Genomic DNA, 16,354 nt, shown 5'->3' on the forward strand with positions numbered 1-16,354 from the left:
AGTGGGCCGGGGGTGTCGAAGCGCCGTCTCTCACCTCATCGAAGTCGGCGATGATCTCGTTGAGGAGCCTCAGGCACTCGACCCCCTGGTTGTTCATCTCGGTCTGGGAGTAGAAGTCGGCGAAGCCGGGGATGGAGGCGAACATCACGCCCACCGAGTCGTAGGACTGCGAGTACAGCTCCTGTGAGGACGAGACAAAGCGTCCGATCATTCCTGTCGGCTCAAGAGAGGATGGAGCGATGGTCTGGATGATACGAGTCATTTCTTTGCATCCGGACGAGTAAAGTCTCATCGTTGTGGGGGTTTACGGTCTGAGCGTCTTGGGGGGTTTGATGAATGAAAGGAATCATGTTCAAGTTAACTGAAAAGAGTAAACAGCTTCAGTTATGTACAGTGACGCTTTGACAATTTTCGCCTCCGATTCGAACCACTGACTCACGCTCGTGGACCGTTGGCTTGTCCGACCGCCGCGGGGCTTTGGGGGGTGTCGGTGTGTCTGCTCAAGGAGGCGGGGATCGAACCGCCGCACCCTTTGGCCGGTGGACAACCCGCTCACGGTAACAGTGGAGAACGGAAAACCCAGAGTTTTTTGTGTGTCTGGGCCCGTTGTCTTTTACCGTGTCGCTTCTCGTCATCATCAGTCCGCTCCAGTCTCCCGTCACATCACTTTGCACTTTATTTTGAATTTTTATATATTTGTTGGATTGCAACTTGTTTCAAATGAAATAAGACTCTGATGCCCGAGGGTTAAAGGGTTAAAGGGTTAAAGGGTTAAAGGGTTAAAGAGTTCCTCGTCCACAGTGGCTGCGCTGCACCGTCTCCTCCACTGGGGGGCACTGTTGCCCCGTGGCCCAGCCGCAGCAGCGTCGTGTCCTCGCACACCAACGCAACACGCAGCAAATTAATCTCGGTCGTTCTGGGAAACGTTTTAATAATAGGTTGGCAAAACATAATGTCCAGCCAGAGTTCAACATTTCAGTTTAATAATTCAGGAGAAGTCTGGTCCCCCCCACCCCCGCCCCCCTCTCTGTATTCTGCTCCGAGTCTTTTTTAAATGTAATTACATGCTTATGAAAATAAGCCTTTTGACTTCATTGTGACATCACCACTGACATTATAAACTCTTAATGGGCTCAGTCAAATGCCAAAGCCTCGGAGTGAAAGTTGGTAAAAGTCAAGCTGATTTAATTTCTCGGTTCTGCTCCGCGTCACTATTCTGGGGGGGGGGGGGGGGCTGGTGCTCGTCGTCACAGATTCTTTGTGTCAGAACGACGGGAGTTGGACCGACCGCGTCAGAGTCGGAGCTGAGGACGTTAAAGTCAGATCTAGAGCTGCGACAGTTGATCCACTTGTGACCGGCGACGAGATGAATCGGCGACAATATTGATCATTGATTTATCAGTTCAAGTAGTTTTAATGGGGGGGAGGTAAAAATTCTCTGATTTCAGCTTCTGAGATGTGAATATGTTGTGGTTTCTTGTCTCCTCTGTGACATCATCTTGGTGATTCGGGAAACACGATCGACAGGTTATGGACCAAACAACTGATCAATTAGTTGAGGAAATAATCCACAGATCAATCGATCGGGGAAAAAAAAGAATCGTTAGTCGCATCTCTGAAACGCTGCAGAACAAATTCTACGAGATTATTAACGTCATGTCTCTCCAGCTCGTCGCACAACGACAACACTCCTGCAACGAGACGCTGATGAAACCTTTTGCTGTGAACTGATGAAATCGAGACAAACAATAGACAAAAAGCATCATGTGAATGACACTCGGCGTGACGTCACCTGATTAATTCCAGAGATGATCGACACCTCTTCAGGGGGCGTCGGAGCGAACCGACGACCCCGGAGCTCCAATCGCGGAACAATAAACAGCCTGATTAATAATGTAACGAGTGATTAGGACCCGACCGAACCTAATGGATGCATTTCTAATCGTGTCCTTTTTAATTAGGAGCAGGCACGGGAGCAGGGCCATATCAGCGCCGCTCGCCTGACATTCATAATTCATCGGCCGCTCGCCCTTTTGTCCGGGAGGCGACGCGGAAGATCGGAGGAGTCGATAATGACGGAGGCCGGCGGAGCTCGGGCGTGCGGCGATGCCACGGTTTGACCCCGGCGTGCGATAACCGTCGCCTCCGCCCAGCAACGCGATCGGCCGTTATCCAGCCGGCGAGCGGAGAGAATTCAGCAGAACTGACGGGTGGAGACGGGAAAAGTTTGTTTTCTTTAACTTTAACTTACTAACGTCAAACCCTTGGTGATGAATATTAAAACAGAGTCATTCTAAAGTCATCTCCTTTTTTTTTTTTTAAATCTTAATTGCAGGCAGTGCAGTTATCAACCAGCCTTTGATTATGGAGTTTTCACACTTTTAAGCTCCGATTATCCTCGTGAATCTCATTAGAACCAAGTCCGAACGTCAGTATCACGACAGCCGCCGGACGGATTGTCACAGAAGTGGGGAAAGACATTCGGAGGACGACGCCTCGGATCCTCGTGTCATCGTGAGGTCACTCCCGCTTCGTCCAAATACTTTGGTTTCGGGCCAAATCGCTGCGAAACGAACGCCGCTCCCATCGGGCGCACTTTGCGCCTCGTGCTGCGCGGATGTCGACCGCGACACTTTACAAAACCCCGGATACAATGAGAAAGGATCTGAGGAACGCTGGGATGATCTGGCAGATAGGCAGCGATGAAAAACTGAATTCAATGTTCAGTAGCTGGGTGCAAAAGCTGCGCCGGCTTCACGACCCATCGGATTTGTGCGTTCGCGTGTTCGACGCTGAAAGTACAAAAGGAAAAAGCACAGAAGGGCGGAAGGTGAACCAGAAGCTTGACTCTGGAGAGTCGGCGGAGGGACCAATCAATGTGTTCTCTGCCGCTGACTGACAACGTGTTATTAAAATCAAATCAAACGCACGCAACCAAAAAGCGTTTCCGCCTGAATGAACCGCCCCAACAATTCTCTCTCTCGCTGAAGAGTTGTTTAAAAAGCAATTACCGAGCCTTTTCTTTCCTTCACGGGCCGGAGCACAAGCGCAGGGACCGAACTGTGATGAACGCAGGGGCACTGTTGTGGGACAGGTCTCTGGTGAACAAGGAGCTGAAGGAGGTGGTGCCGTATGGAAAAACTCTGAGCTGAGGCGCCGACATACGGAGCTCGAAGGTCGGACTTCTTCCAGCTCCGTCCATGACTTCCTGTCAGTAATCATCACACTTACACTACTCACAAGGTTCAGACAGGTCGGGCTCTGGACTGGCAACAGTAAACAGAGGGCGAATGGTAAATGGTGCTTGATTCAACTCGACCGACCGACTCACTGAAGTGCGATCACAGCCGGTCCTCTGCGCCGCGACGAGCATCTCAGGTCCATTTACTTATAGTTTAGCGTTCGGTCTGTCGCGGAAATGTCTGTCCTGACTCTCGTCTAGTCTGGCTCCAGTGAGGTCGTCGGCCCATTTGTGCTAAATGTACCGAGACGGAGACGGAGGGTTTCTATGGAGACGGACATTCTGCCATCACTCTGACTGGGGTAGCTTTTTGGGACACCATGCACTGACCACTTGTTGATCTGTGTAGCGAAGGACACATCTCAGGTTCTGACATTTGATATTTGAGCGAGTCAGAAAATCCAACCAGGGAACACATGAAACTCTTAATGGGAGTTTGATTGGGTTTTTTTTCCTGTCAAGACGCTCTGACATGCTCATCAACTGACTCTTGAGGTTTGGAATTAGCATTGAATGTTTTCCATGAGCGATTACTTATATCCAGCCGGTTTCGCGAATGTCTGTGGACGCATTCGGACCGTCACCGGGAAGAGAATAATTCGGTGTGAGACAAGTTAGTACAGACCTCGTTGTCCCGGTCCTTCTCCAGGAAGTGGCGGGCCACGTGGCTGGGCAGGATGTTCCTCAGCATGTTCTCGTTGTGCTCTCGCAGCTCCTTCATCTCGTTGATCTCCTCCTTGGCCTGGACGCGCCACAGGAAGTCGAGCCGGGCCGTGTACTCCAACTGGAGACGGAAAAAAAAGAAGACAAAAGACGTGGGTGAAGTCTTGTTGCTATACCTGCTCCGCACATCGTCACGCCTCCTGTCTCGTCTCTCAGCTCTGTCTTATCATCCGTGTGGACACTCTCATTACCTCCGCCTCACTTAAGTTCCTATTAGGAAACATAACCAAAATCTTCTTTTTGTTTTGTTCCCTCAACACTATGTTCCCTCAACACTATGTTCCCTTAACACTATGTTCCCTTAACACTATGTTCCCTCAACACTATGTTCCCTCAACACTATGTTCCCTCAACTCTATGTTCCCTCAACACTATGTTCCCTCAACTCTATGTTCCCTCAACTCTATGTTCCCTCAACACTATGTTCTCTCAACACTATGTTCTCTCAACACTATGTTCCCACAACTCTATGTTCCATCAACTCTATGTTCCCTCAACTCTATGTTCCCTCAACTCTATGTTCCCTCAACACTATGTTCTCTCAACACTATGTTCCCACAACTCTATGTTCCCTCAACTCTATGTTCCATCAACTCTATGTTCCCTCAACTCTATGTTCCCTCAACACTATGTTCTCTCAACACTATGTTCTCTCAACACTATGTTCCCACAACTCTATGTTCCATCAACTCTATGTTCCCTCAACTCTATGTTCCCTCAACTCTATGTTCCCTCAACACTATGTTCTCTCAACACTATGTTCCCTCAACTCTATGTTCCATCAACTCTATGTTCCCTCAACTCTATGTTCCCTCAACCCTTTGTTCCCTCAACCCTTTGTTCCCTCAACACTATGTTCCCACAACTCTATGTTCCATCAACTCTATGTTCCCTCAACTCTATGTTCCCTCAACTCTATGTTCCCTCAATTCTATGTTCCCTCAACCCTTTGTTCCCTCAACACTATGTTCCCTCAACACTATGTTCCCTCAACACTATGTCCCCTCAACACTATGTTCCCTCAACCCTTTGTTCCCTCAACACTATGTTCCCTCAACTCTATGTTCCCTCAACCCTTTGTTCCCTCAACACTATGTTCCCTCAACTCTATGTTCCATCAACCCTTTGTTCCCTCAACACTATGCTCCCTCAACACTATGTTCCCTCGACCTTGTGTTCCCTCAACTCTATGTTCCCTCAACTCTATGTTCCCTCAACACTATGTTCCCTCAACACTATGTTCCCTCAACCTTGTGTTCCCTCAACTCTATGTTCCCTCAACTCTATGTTCCCTCAACACTATGTTCCCTCAACTCTATGTTCCCTCAAGTCTATGTTCTCTCAACACTATGTTCCCTCAACTCTATGTTCCCTCAACTCTATGTTCCCTCAACACTATGTTCCCTCAACTCTATGTTCTCTCAACACTATGTTCCCTTAACTCTATGTTCCCTCAACACTATGTTCCCTCAACTCTATGTTCCCTCAACACTATGCTCTCTCAACACTATGTTCCCTCAACACTATGTTCCCTCAACACTATGTTCCCTCAACTCTATGTTCCCTCAACACTATGTTCCCTCAACACTATGTTCCCTCAACACTATGTTCCCTCAACTCTATGTTCCCTCAACACTATGTTCCCTCAACACTATGTTCCCTCAACTCTATGTTCCCTCAACTCTGTTCCCTCAACACTATGTTCCCTCAACACTATGTTCCCTCAATTCTATGTTCCCTCAACTCTATGTTCCCTCAACACTATGTTCCCTCAACACTATGTTCCCTCAACTCTATGTTCCCTCAACTCTATGTTCCCTCAACTCTATGTTCCATCAACTCTATGTTCCCTCAACACTATGTTCCCTCAACACTATGTTCCCTCAACACTATGTTCCCTCAACTCTATGTTCCCTCAACTCTATGTTCCCTCAACACTATGTTCCCTCAACTCTATGTTCCCTCAACTCTATGTTCTCTCAACACTATGTTCCCTCAACTCTATGTTCCCTCAACACTATGTTCCCTCAACTCTATGTTCCCTCAACACTATGCTCTCTCAACACTATGTTCCCTCAACACTATGTTCCCTCAACACTATGTTCCCTCAACTCTATGTTCCCTCAACACTATGTTCCCTCAACACTATGTTCCCTCAACACTATGTTCCCTCAACTCTATGTTCCCTCAACCCTGTGTTCCTTCGACCTTGTGTTCCCTCAACTCTATGTTCCCTCAACACTATGTTCCCTCAACCTTGTGTTCCCTCAACTCTATGTTCCCTCAACACTATGTTCCCTCAACACTATGTTCCCTCAACTCTATGTTCCCTCAACACTATGCTCTCTCAACACTATGTTCCCTCAACACTATGTTCCCTCAACACTATGTTCCCTCAACTCTATGTTCCCTCAACACTATGTTCCCTCAACACTATGTTCCCTCAACACTATGTTCCCTCAACTCTATGTTCCCTCAACCCTGTGTTCCCTCGACCTTGTGTTCCCTCAACTCTATGTTCCCTCAACACTATGTTCCCTCAACTCTATGTTCCCTCAACACTATGTTCCCTCAACACTATGTTCCCTCAACTCTATGTTCCCTCAACTCTGTTCCATCAACTCTATGTTCCCTCAACACTATGTTCCATCAACTCTATGTTCCCTCAACACTATGTTCCCTCAACTCTGTTCCCTCAACACTATGTTCCCTCAACACTATGTTCCCTCAACACTATGTTCCCTCAACACTATGTTCCCTCAACCTTATGTTCCCTCAACTCTATGTTCCATCAACTCTATGTTCCCTCAACACTATGTTCCCTCAACACTATGTTCCCTCAACACTATGTTCTCTCAACTCTATGTTCCCTCAACACTATGTTCCCTCAACACTATGTTCCCTCAACCTTATGTTCCCTCAACTCTATGTTCCCTCAACCTTATGTTCCCTCAACTCTATGTTCCCTCAACACTATGTTCCCTCAACACTATGTTCCCTCAACTCTATGTTCCCTCAACACTATGTTCCCTCAACACTATGTTCCCTCAACCTTATGTTCCCTCAACCCTATGTTCCCTCAACTCTATGTTCCCTCAACACTATGTTCCCTCAACACTATGTTCCCTCAACTCTATGTTCCCTCAACTCTATGTTCCCTCAACACTATGTTCCCTCAACTCTATGTTCCCTCAACACTATGTTCCCTCAACTCTATGTTCCCTCAACTCTTTGTTCCCTCAACACTATGTTCCCTCAACTCTATGTTCCCTCAACACTATGTTCCCTCAACTCTGTTCCCTCAACACTATGTTCCCTCAACTCTATGTTCCCTCAACACTATGTTCCCTCAACACTATGTTCCCTCAACTCTATGTTCCCTCAACTCTGTTCCATCAACTCTATGTTCCCTCAACACTATGTTCCATCAACTCTATGTTCCCTCAACACTATGTTCCCTCAACTCTGTTCCCTCAACACTATGTTCCCTCAACACTATGTTCCCTCAACACTATGTTCCCTCAACACTATGTTCCCTCAACCTTATGTTCCCTCAACTCTATGTTCCATCAACTCTATGTTCCCTCAACACTATGTTCCCTCAACACTATGTTCCCTCAACACTATGTTCTCTCAACTCTATGTTCCCTCAACACTATGTTCCCTCAACACTATGTTCCCTCAACCTTATGTTCCCTCAACTCTATGTTCCCTCAACCTTATGTTCCCTCAACACTATGTTCCCTCAACACTATGTTCCCTCAACACTATGTTCCCTCAACCTTATGTTCCCTCAACTCTATGTTCCATCAACTCTATGTTCCCTCAACTCTATGTTCCCTCAACCCTATGTTCCCTCAACACTATGTTCCCTCAACACTATGTTCCCTCAACCTTATGTTCCCTCAACTCTATGTTCCCTCAACCTTATGTTCCCTCAACTCTATGTTCCCTCAACACTATGTTCCCTCAACACTATGTTCCCTCAACTCTATGTTCCCTCAACACTATGTTCCCTCAACACTATGTTCCCTCAACCTTATGTTCCCTCAACCCTATGTTCCCTCAACTCTATGTTCCCTCAACACTATGTTCCCTCAACACTATGTTCCCTCAACTCTATGTTCCCTCAACTCTATGTTCCCTCAACACTATGTTCCCTCAACTCTATGTTCCCTCAACACTATGTTCCCTCAACTCTATGTTCCCTCAACTCTTTGTTCCCTCAACACTATGTTCCCTCAACTCTATGTTCCCACAACACTATGCTCTCTCAACACTATGTTCCCTCAACCCTGTGTTCCCTCAACTCTATGTTCCCTCAACACTATGTTCCCTCAACTCTATGTTCCCTCAAGTCTATGTTCCCTCAACTCTGTTCCCTCAACACTATGTTCCCTCAACACTATGTTCCCTCAACACTATGTTCCCTCAATCCTGTGTCCCCGGGAAATTTAATAGAAATAAAGGGAACATAGCGATGCTCAGCTGCTCATAAGTCAGAACTACTTTCCCTTTTCTCCAAACAATTCCTGCTACTTCTCAAGCCTCAGGAGAGACCTGTTAATCCAACACTGCTTATTTTCCTCACAGCCTTTATAAGACTTTCCAGGCAGACCTATGATTTGTTAGTTACTTTATCGCTTGAAAAAAATGAACCAAAGATCTGGAGCGAGTCTGATTGTTTGGGATCATTTAGATGATGGAGAGGCCAAACTGCAGCTGTGGAACGAGCGGCTAAATTAAAAAAAGAAAATCCATTAAAAGGTTGGATCAATTATGAAACACGAGAGCGTGATCAATCTGAAGTGCCGAAAAAAAAAGAGTCTAATAGGCAACACAAATTGCTTTTCGTAATGCGCAATTAATACAAAGTCATGTGAATACATTAGGAGCCAAACAAAAGTTGTTTGTGCTTGTGGGAGCGAGGGGAAAAAATAAATCTGTAATGTTGAAAATTAAATAAGCCTGTGAGGATTCAAACATCTCTCTCTCTCTGTTGATTGGTGGAAACACTTTTGTGACTAATCGTGGAATCCATTAGTCTCTTAATCATACGAGTGAAACTTCAATCTCATTTTCCGTGTTTCTAATTAAGAATGCAAAGCCTGCAGGGTTCGGTTGGGCGGCGGGATAGTGAGACGGTGGCCCGGTGAAGTAACGTCGCCGCTCCGCCGGAGGAAACCGACGCGGCGCGTGACACATTCACGCAAAAATGGCTTCTGTTAACCTTCCGAGAGGAAGAGAACGATCCATTTCTGTTCCTCCCTCGTGATGAACACGTCAGTCAGTGCACACGGCAGAGTAATGTCCGTCTGAAACTAAGGCAGGGCTCAAATATATCGTGTAAGACGAAATCAAACAACGGGGCAAACAAAAATAAAGTCTAAAAAAAACAGTTCGTACTGATACAAATTTGGTAACTTTAAAGATTTTAGAGACGAACCTCGACTCCATTAAGAACCGGTTGAACAATTTGTATAAATACTCAAGTCCAGAAGTGTTCTCAGGCAAACGTAACCTTAAAGCTACAGTGTGTAATATTTATAAGAACTTATTCACAGAAATTGAACATATTGTCCATAACTCTGTTCATATGAGTTAATATAGTTCCATGAGGTGGACCGACCTCCGTGTGAGTCTCCATGTTTCTACGTCCTGTTGAATACGGTTGTTGAACTAAACGGTTCCAGAATACGTCGCGTTCATTTTGAATTTTGAACAGAAACTGACAGAAACCGGAAATGGAATCATCGGTGCGCCACCATAAAGTGTCCCCTGTCGGTCGCTCAGCTGGTTGCGGTTTGCAACTTAACCACCAGATGCCGCCAGAAAATTACGAAAATTACACACCGGGGCTTTTAAACACTTTTGTGAAAGTGCTGACAACTCATAGACATTGAGAGGAGTCCTAAACCAGAGCAGTTCATGTATTCTTAATTATTAATATGATATCACGAAGCTGAAATATTGATGATCCGGACGCCGCATCTCGTGTTTTTTGACGTCATCTGGAGTCTTGCTCGCTGAGTGAAGCCGTGGTATCGAGGTTCTCAGCTGTCAATCTGTTTTTTTTTTTATACGTCTACTTTGATGTTTTTAGTTTGGTCCGTATCCCATCTGCTAACATGGAGGGGGCGGGGCTTATGACCTATACTGCAGCCAGCCACCGGGGGGCAAACATTATGATTTGGCTTCACTTTTGGGAGCTGTAATGTCGTCCATCTTTTCATATACAGACTGTAACGTGTGCAGATCTGTCAAAGTGAAAGTGAAGCATCTATTTTCAGTTTTCATAATAGTTTTTGCTTTAGTTAAGATTAAAAATTGATCTAACACTCGATCATACTTACTAATGCTGGACATGAAAACGTATCTAATGATTCGTCTTCGGGTCTCAAACAATGATCTCAAAGAAAAGTGTGTTGTCATTTCAGAATAAGAGCCTCGTAATGAAACGCTGCGCTTGATAACGTGATTACTGCCGTGACAGGAAGCCGGGTTCATGACGAACAACCTCATCTGGGCTTCTGTGCTCCGCCGACGTCACTTCATTATACATAACGGGCCTGTGGACGACGACGTGAATGTAATCGTGAAGACATCAAACATCGCGCCGCCAGGACGTCGGACAAATCGCTCAGATTTAACAAGCGTAAATGAGACTGAGCTTCCTGTGATGGAAGACGCCGTGAAGAAGAGTAGAGGAGCGGGCGTCGTCCATCGCTCTGCTCCAATTGGCCCTTTGTTTTCTCCTCGACACAATAACATGTCTGAAACGTCTCCTCTGAAAGAAGCTCTCGCGAATGTTTCCACCGCCTCGGATTTTCTCAACAATGGACGACGGATGAATGAACTTCCAGCTGCTAAGGACTGAAGAGCCCAGTTCTCGAAACACAGAGAGCAAACGATGACGCTGCTTGAATATTCCCGCTTTTAGTTTGGTGCTGTGTTACCAAATGTTCAAATGTTCAACAGTTTAAAAAGGTAAATGTTTGTTTTCATCGGACGCGTCTGATGACACCACGGCAACAGATATGATGTCTGTGGTGTCATCCCCCATGTCACCCCAAAACCATGAAGTAAATATAAAAAGATATCAGTCAAAAACTATTTTTGTTCAATATCTCCCTGCGATGTGTAACAAAAATATCTAAATTTACAAATAATTAATCATTAAAAAATGTCCCCTACCTGGATTGGCAGGTTTTCTCATAAATATTTCTTATAATATATCTGCCAGGAAATATTTATTTATTATAGTTTTCACAGTTTTTGCTAAAAACTGCACATGAATTATATGTTTAAATAATTATATTCTGCCTCCGCCAGGACTGAGACAATATTACAATAATATTTTTTTAATTGTAATATAAATATATATTATTATATATAATATATAGTATATAAAATACAATAGCTTTGTTATAAAATCCCAGATTTCTTTAATAACCTTTACCTTTTTTTCATCAAACTTCACTAAATTAATTTAAAAAAATTATATTATTATATAATTATATCATATATTATCTATATGTCACATTTGGTTGACCGGGCCGTCCCGTGCCTGTTGACCGCCTCCTGCTGTTGGTCGTCATCGTCTCTGCTCCGCTTCCCCACACGAGTGGGAGAATCGACTGGGGGGGAAAAATCCATACGCGTCGGGAGGATTTCAGAATGCGTCTGCTCTCTACTTTCACGTGGCCACAAAGAAACGAGGAGCCTCAGCTCCCGCACGAGCCTCTGAGCTACGCGGTCAAAGGTTGCCATGGAGAAAAAAATATTAAAAAAGCAAGGCGGTGGTTGACACCAGCAGGTCCGATGTTACGCAGCGGTCAAACCTCACAGAAGCTCCGTGTGTCAGGTGGTTACAAGCTCACTGTGATTTTGAATACATGGAACACGTTTCGAAGACTGGAGGTCAAACGATCCAGAATCTTTCTTCATTAATCTCACAACTCCTCCAATTCTTTGCTCCTCACAATTAAAGGATTTTGTCCCAAATGTCCAATGTGAGGTTTGTTAAATTGTAACGCCGCTGTGATGGTTGGGTTTACCTGGACCTGCACAGATTAAAGATTGATATTATCATGGTAAGATGATGTGAGGGCTGCTCTCCTCACCTGCTGGCCGTGGTAGAACACCGCGAGGAGGAACATGGCCATCAGGAGCAGCGACGTCTCTTTAGTTCCCAGGAAGTTTCTGTTGGGAACAAAAAAGACTTTTTACAAACCAGGTCACGTGACAGCGATTCTCATTTTTACATGTCGGGAATGTTCACGTCTTCTTGTTCCTGAAGACGCTGAAGTTTTTTCTCTGCGGCGGTTTCACAGAACACTTAACACAACTCTGAAACACAAACTCTTCTCCGAACTCCAACATCCGCCGTCCGAGTCTTCAGCCCACGAGCGCCAACGCGTTGAACTTTGAGATCTCCCTCTCGTTGCAGACGTCGCCTTCACAGCCTCTCTCTTTTGTACTGAGAACAGTCGGGGGATGTAAAAGGAGCTTCGAGACGTCCAGTCACTTCGTGGCAGGAAACCAGGTCCCAGACGGTGGAAGCGGGAAGACGATGTAAATAATGAACCTATCATCATTCCCCTCGCCGAGACGCAGACACGAATTTCATCTCGGCCTTTTGACTTGAAAGAAAAGACCCCCCCGCCCCCCCCCGTGGAGCTCGTACTGGACAGAAAACCCCCGCTTGAAGGCGGAATAGTCCTCAACGCTAAGATGCTCGTAACGCGAAGAGCTCAACGCGTCGTGACCCAAAGCACACTCACTGCGTGTTGTGGTGGACGGTGTCGTAGCGGACGAACAGCGCGGCGTAGAAGGCCTCGGTCAGCAGCGAGTACACGGCGATCATCACCAGCAGCACCGCCAACTTCAGCACCGAGTTCAGCCGCAGGAACACGGCGCACGTCACCATCGCCAGGACGCCGGTGAACACGAAGTACTGGGGGGGGGGGGGGGGGGGGGGGGCATCAGAGATATGGTTTCATCAGCGGGTCCATGCTTTATCTCAAAACTTTACAGTCAGATCGTCAGTTTCAAACATCGTCATTTCTATCTGGATTTGAAAGAACTTTGCTGACATACGGTGAACATTAAATATTCCAACAGTTAGAATTCTGCCGTTAAACCTGTAACCTCAAAGATGTTGACGTCAATGTCAGACTGTACACAGCTAATATCACAGGCTAGTAACAAGTACACTGACCTGCCCCGTACGTGTAAAGTGGGTGGAATGCCCCTTTAAAGATTATCAAAGGGGCATTCCACTCAGTGACGAATATAAAAAGTGAATAACTCTTATGTATTTTAAAAACAGCTCTTGTTTGCACACACACACACACACACACACAACAGATGGAGCCGACTGCCGCGGTGGGTCGGTACCTCTGGGTAGAAGCAGATGTCTGGGACGGCGGCGGACTCGTTGTACGTCTGGTTCCCGAAGGTGTCGGACTTGTCTAAGTCACACCACAGCTGTGAGAGAGAGCGACAGGGAGGATCATCGTTGTTGTACGAGCATCAAGCTGCTGCGTGATCAGCAAAAAATAGAATAAAAACTTTCTGCCGATCCGATCTGTTACGGGAGTTGGCGTCTAGTTTATGACCGGAAGCAACTTCCTGCTACACGGGAAGTGATGCATCGACACTTCTGGCTCGTCTGATATAAATGATCGAATGTTAGCATCAGAAGTCACAGAGTTTAGCCTCGAGCTTCAAAGATCCTCGCAGCGGAACTTATTCAGAGAAATTGAATATATTGTCCATAACTATATGTTCATATATGCACAATCCCAATGTTTTTTCGTCAACTGTGAATGAGTTAAATACAGTAACATGAGGTGGACCGACCTCCTTGTGAGTCTCCATGTTTCTACGTCCTGTTGAATACGCTTGTTGAACTAAAGAGTCTAGAACACGTCGAGTTCACGTTGAATTTTCAGACGCTGCCAGAAACCGGAAATGGAATCAGTGGTGCGCCGCCATAAAGTGTCCCCTGTCGGTTGCTCAGCCGGTTGCGGTTTGCAACTTCACCACCAGATGTCGCCAGAAATTTACAAAATCACACATTGGGGCTTTAAGTTTAGCCACCAACGAACAGGAAACGATGAAGTTATATGACAACATAACACAACACGACACGACACCTTGCTTTTTGAAAAAAAAACTGAGACAAAGCCAAGTCAGGAGACACTTAACTTGTTTACATAAATAACAGTGTTTTAATAATAATCTTGCACTGGAAATTGAACTCACTATGTTGATCATCGCTGCCAGGAAGTTGATGAGGATGGAGACGAAGACGATGACGTTCCGCGCGGCGTACGTCTCGTTGATCCAGCAGCAGGATTTCCTCAGGACCAGAGGCAGACATTTGTAGTCCTCCGCCGTCGTGACCAGGACCAGGCCGGAGTGCAGGACGATGAGGATGGAGAACTGGATCACCATGGTTACCATCCTGCACGAACACAACACATGGCAAAAATGATAATAATGATCTTCAAAATGTTATGATAATTTTTTTTTTAATTATTCTTATTCTTCACAGAAGGTTTTTAATGATCTGGCTTTCTTGAAGATTAAAACATATTTCCTAGTTTTTTTCCATTTCATTTGATGTTTATGTCATGGAAAATATGTTGTTTTTCTGTTTTGAAATTGATTCATTGTTCGAGATAAATAAAGATCAAATCAAATCAAATCAAATTTGATATCCACAGATACACAAAGAGAATTTCACATACATTGCAATGCATCGCAGCATTTTTAGCTACCGCTCATTCCCAAAGCCAATGTTTACTCAAAGTAAAGATGTAATCCAACACAATAACGTTCATACTTCTTACTTCTTGGTATTTCACACATAAATAAAATTACTAATTTTCTAACATGGGGGCGGGGTTTATAACCTATACTGCCGCTAGCCTCCAGGGGGCGATCCAGATGTTCTGGCTTTGGGAGCTACCTGGCAGAGCCGCGCCTCACCTGGCAGAGGGAAGAAGGCTTTGGATGGTTGTGATGAAGATGAGCACGATGAAGGCGCACACCAGGTTGGACTTGAAGACCTCGTCCCTCATCTGGGAGTACTGCACCGTGGGAGGGGAGAAGGAGCCGAGAGAGGGAGGGAGGAAGAGAGACAGAGGTGAGGGGAAGACGGAGAAAACACGTTTTCAGACAATCGGAGATAAAAATGTGAACGCTCTTGAGAAACGCGCCTCAAACGCTCGGACACAGACGCATGCGACGGTTCAAACACAAGCGTCAGAGAGAGACAGGAGCCGGTGGGTGAGCGCTGGGGTCCTGGGGAAGGTGCCAAGCCGACGAGCACAATGCTAGCTGCTAGCTGTTAGCTGTTGGCTTGTAGCTGCTAGCTGTTAGCTTGTAGCTGCTAGCTGTTAGCTGTTAATCTGAGGTGGACTGATTTGAAATGTGTTTGATAATAACCTTTATCTTCTGTCGAACAATATGGATTTTTAGGGGCCGACGCTGATATCGATATTAGGGAGTACAAGATTTCTGATAGGATAAATTGTATTTATATATTTATATTTATATTAAAATCTGTCAATGATTCCTAAAATGTCGTTATCAAACCTTTATGGCAAAGAAATGAAATTGAGGCTTGATATTTTAGCCTGTTGGCCTGCATCATGTATATTGTTAATCCATAACGTTAACTTTTAAGAAAACCGGAAGTTTTTAGAAATAATTAGCTGTTTTCTTTAAACATAAACTAAATTTTAGCTTTTTAATTCTCAATTTAGTAAAATAATCTTCAATATGAGCACTTTTAGATTTGCACAACTTGTAGTGGAACGCCACTGTGGTGTCACTCATTTTGGTTTATGGTTATTTCTTTTATTTGCGAGGAACTGCGTCGCGTTTTTTCCTCTGTCGTTCTTGGACCACAAGAAAATTGCTCAACGTTTTGGAAAAGCCGCGGGAAACATCCGTCCCATCCAACGATCCTACAAACTCTTAACAAGCTCAATAATTATGGTTAAAAACAGAAATTGTGTAGTAACAAGATAACAAAACGACAGTTTAAAAGAAATGTGTCTAAAGTTCAGATGTGCCGACGAGCATCGTAAGTTTTACTTAAGGTTTGGTTCACTTTTTTTTCTTCTTACAAAGTAAACTAATCAGATTTGATTCCATGATGCCATGAGGGTTTTATTGACGAAATAAATATTTCCTGAAGAAATATGATGATGATGATTCATCGACCGACAGCCAGACACGTCTCAGTCATAAACTCTCCGCCCCCGTGACCCCCCCGCTGCCCCCGTCCTCACTCTGTCTCTTTCTCAAAGGATGCTGGGAAATTAGCAAGAGGATGAGTCACGTTTTCTTCACAACTTTGTCAAAAAAAAGAAA

The 16,354-nt window shown here is 45.2% G+C and overlaps 1 protein-coding gene across 2 annotated transcripts in view; it reads right to left on the reverse strand.

Annotated features, from left to right (window-relative positions):
- Window positions 1-16,354, reverse strand: part of adcy8 (adenylate cyclase 8 (brain)) — a 67,316-nt gene that overhangs the window by 5,032 nt on the left and 45,930 nt on the right. For both annotated transcript variants that reach the window (XM_047332258.1, XM_035634116.2), the window contains 7 exons: window positions 14,963-15,063; window positions 14,234-14,435; window positions 13,364-13,453; window positions 12,748-12,920; window positions 12,088-12,166; window positions 3,867-4,025; window positions 35-181 (listed from right to left, as the gene is read on the reverse strand). In XM_047332258.1, coding sequence (XP_047188214.1) covers window positions 35-181; window positions 3,867-4,025; window positions 12,088-12,166; window positions 12,748-12,920; window positions 13,364-13,453; window positions 14,234-14,435; window positions 14,963-15,063 — 951 coding nt within the window. The remainder of the gene's footprint in view (window positions 1-34; window positions 182-3,866; window positions 4,026-12,087; window positions 12,167-12,747; window positions 12,921-13,363; window positions 13,454-14,233; window positions 14,436-14,962; window positions 15,064-16,354) is intronic.

This window comes from Scophthalmus maximus, chromosome 5 (assembly GCF_022379125.1).
Source record: "Scophthalmus maximus strain ysfricsl-2021 chromosome 5, ASM2237912v1, whole genome shotgun sequence".
Taxonomy (NCBI): domain Eukaryota; kingdom Metazoa; phylum Chordata; class Actinopteri; order Pleuronectiformes; family Scophthalmidae; genus Scophthalmus; species Scophthalmus maximus.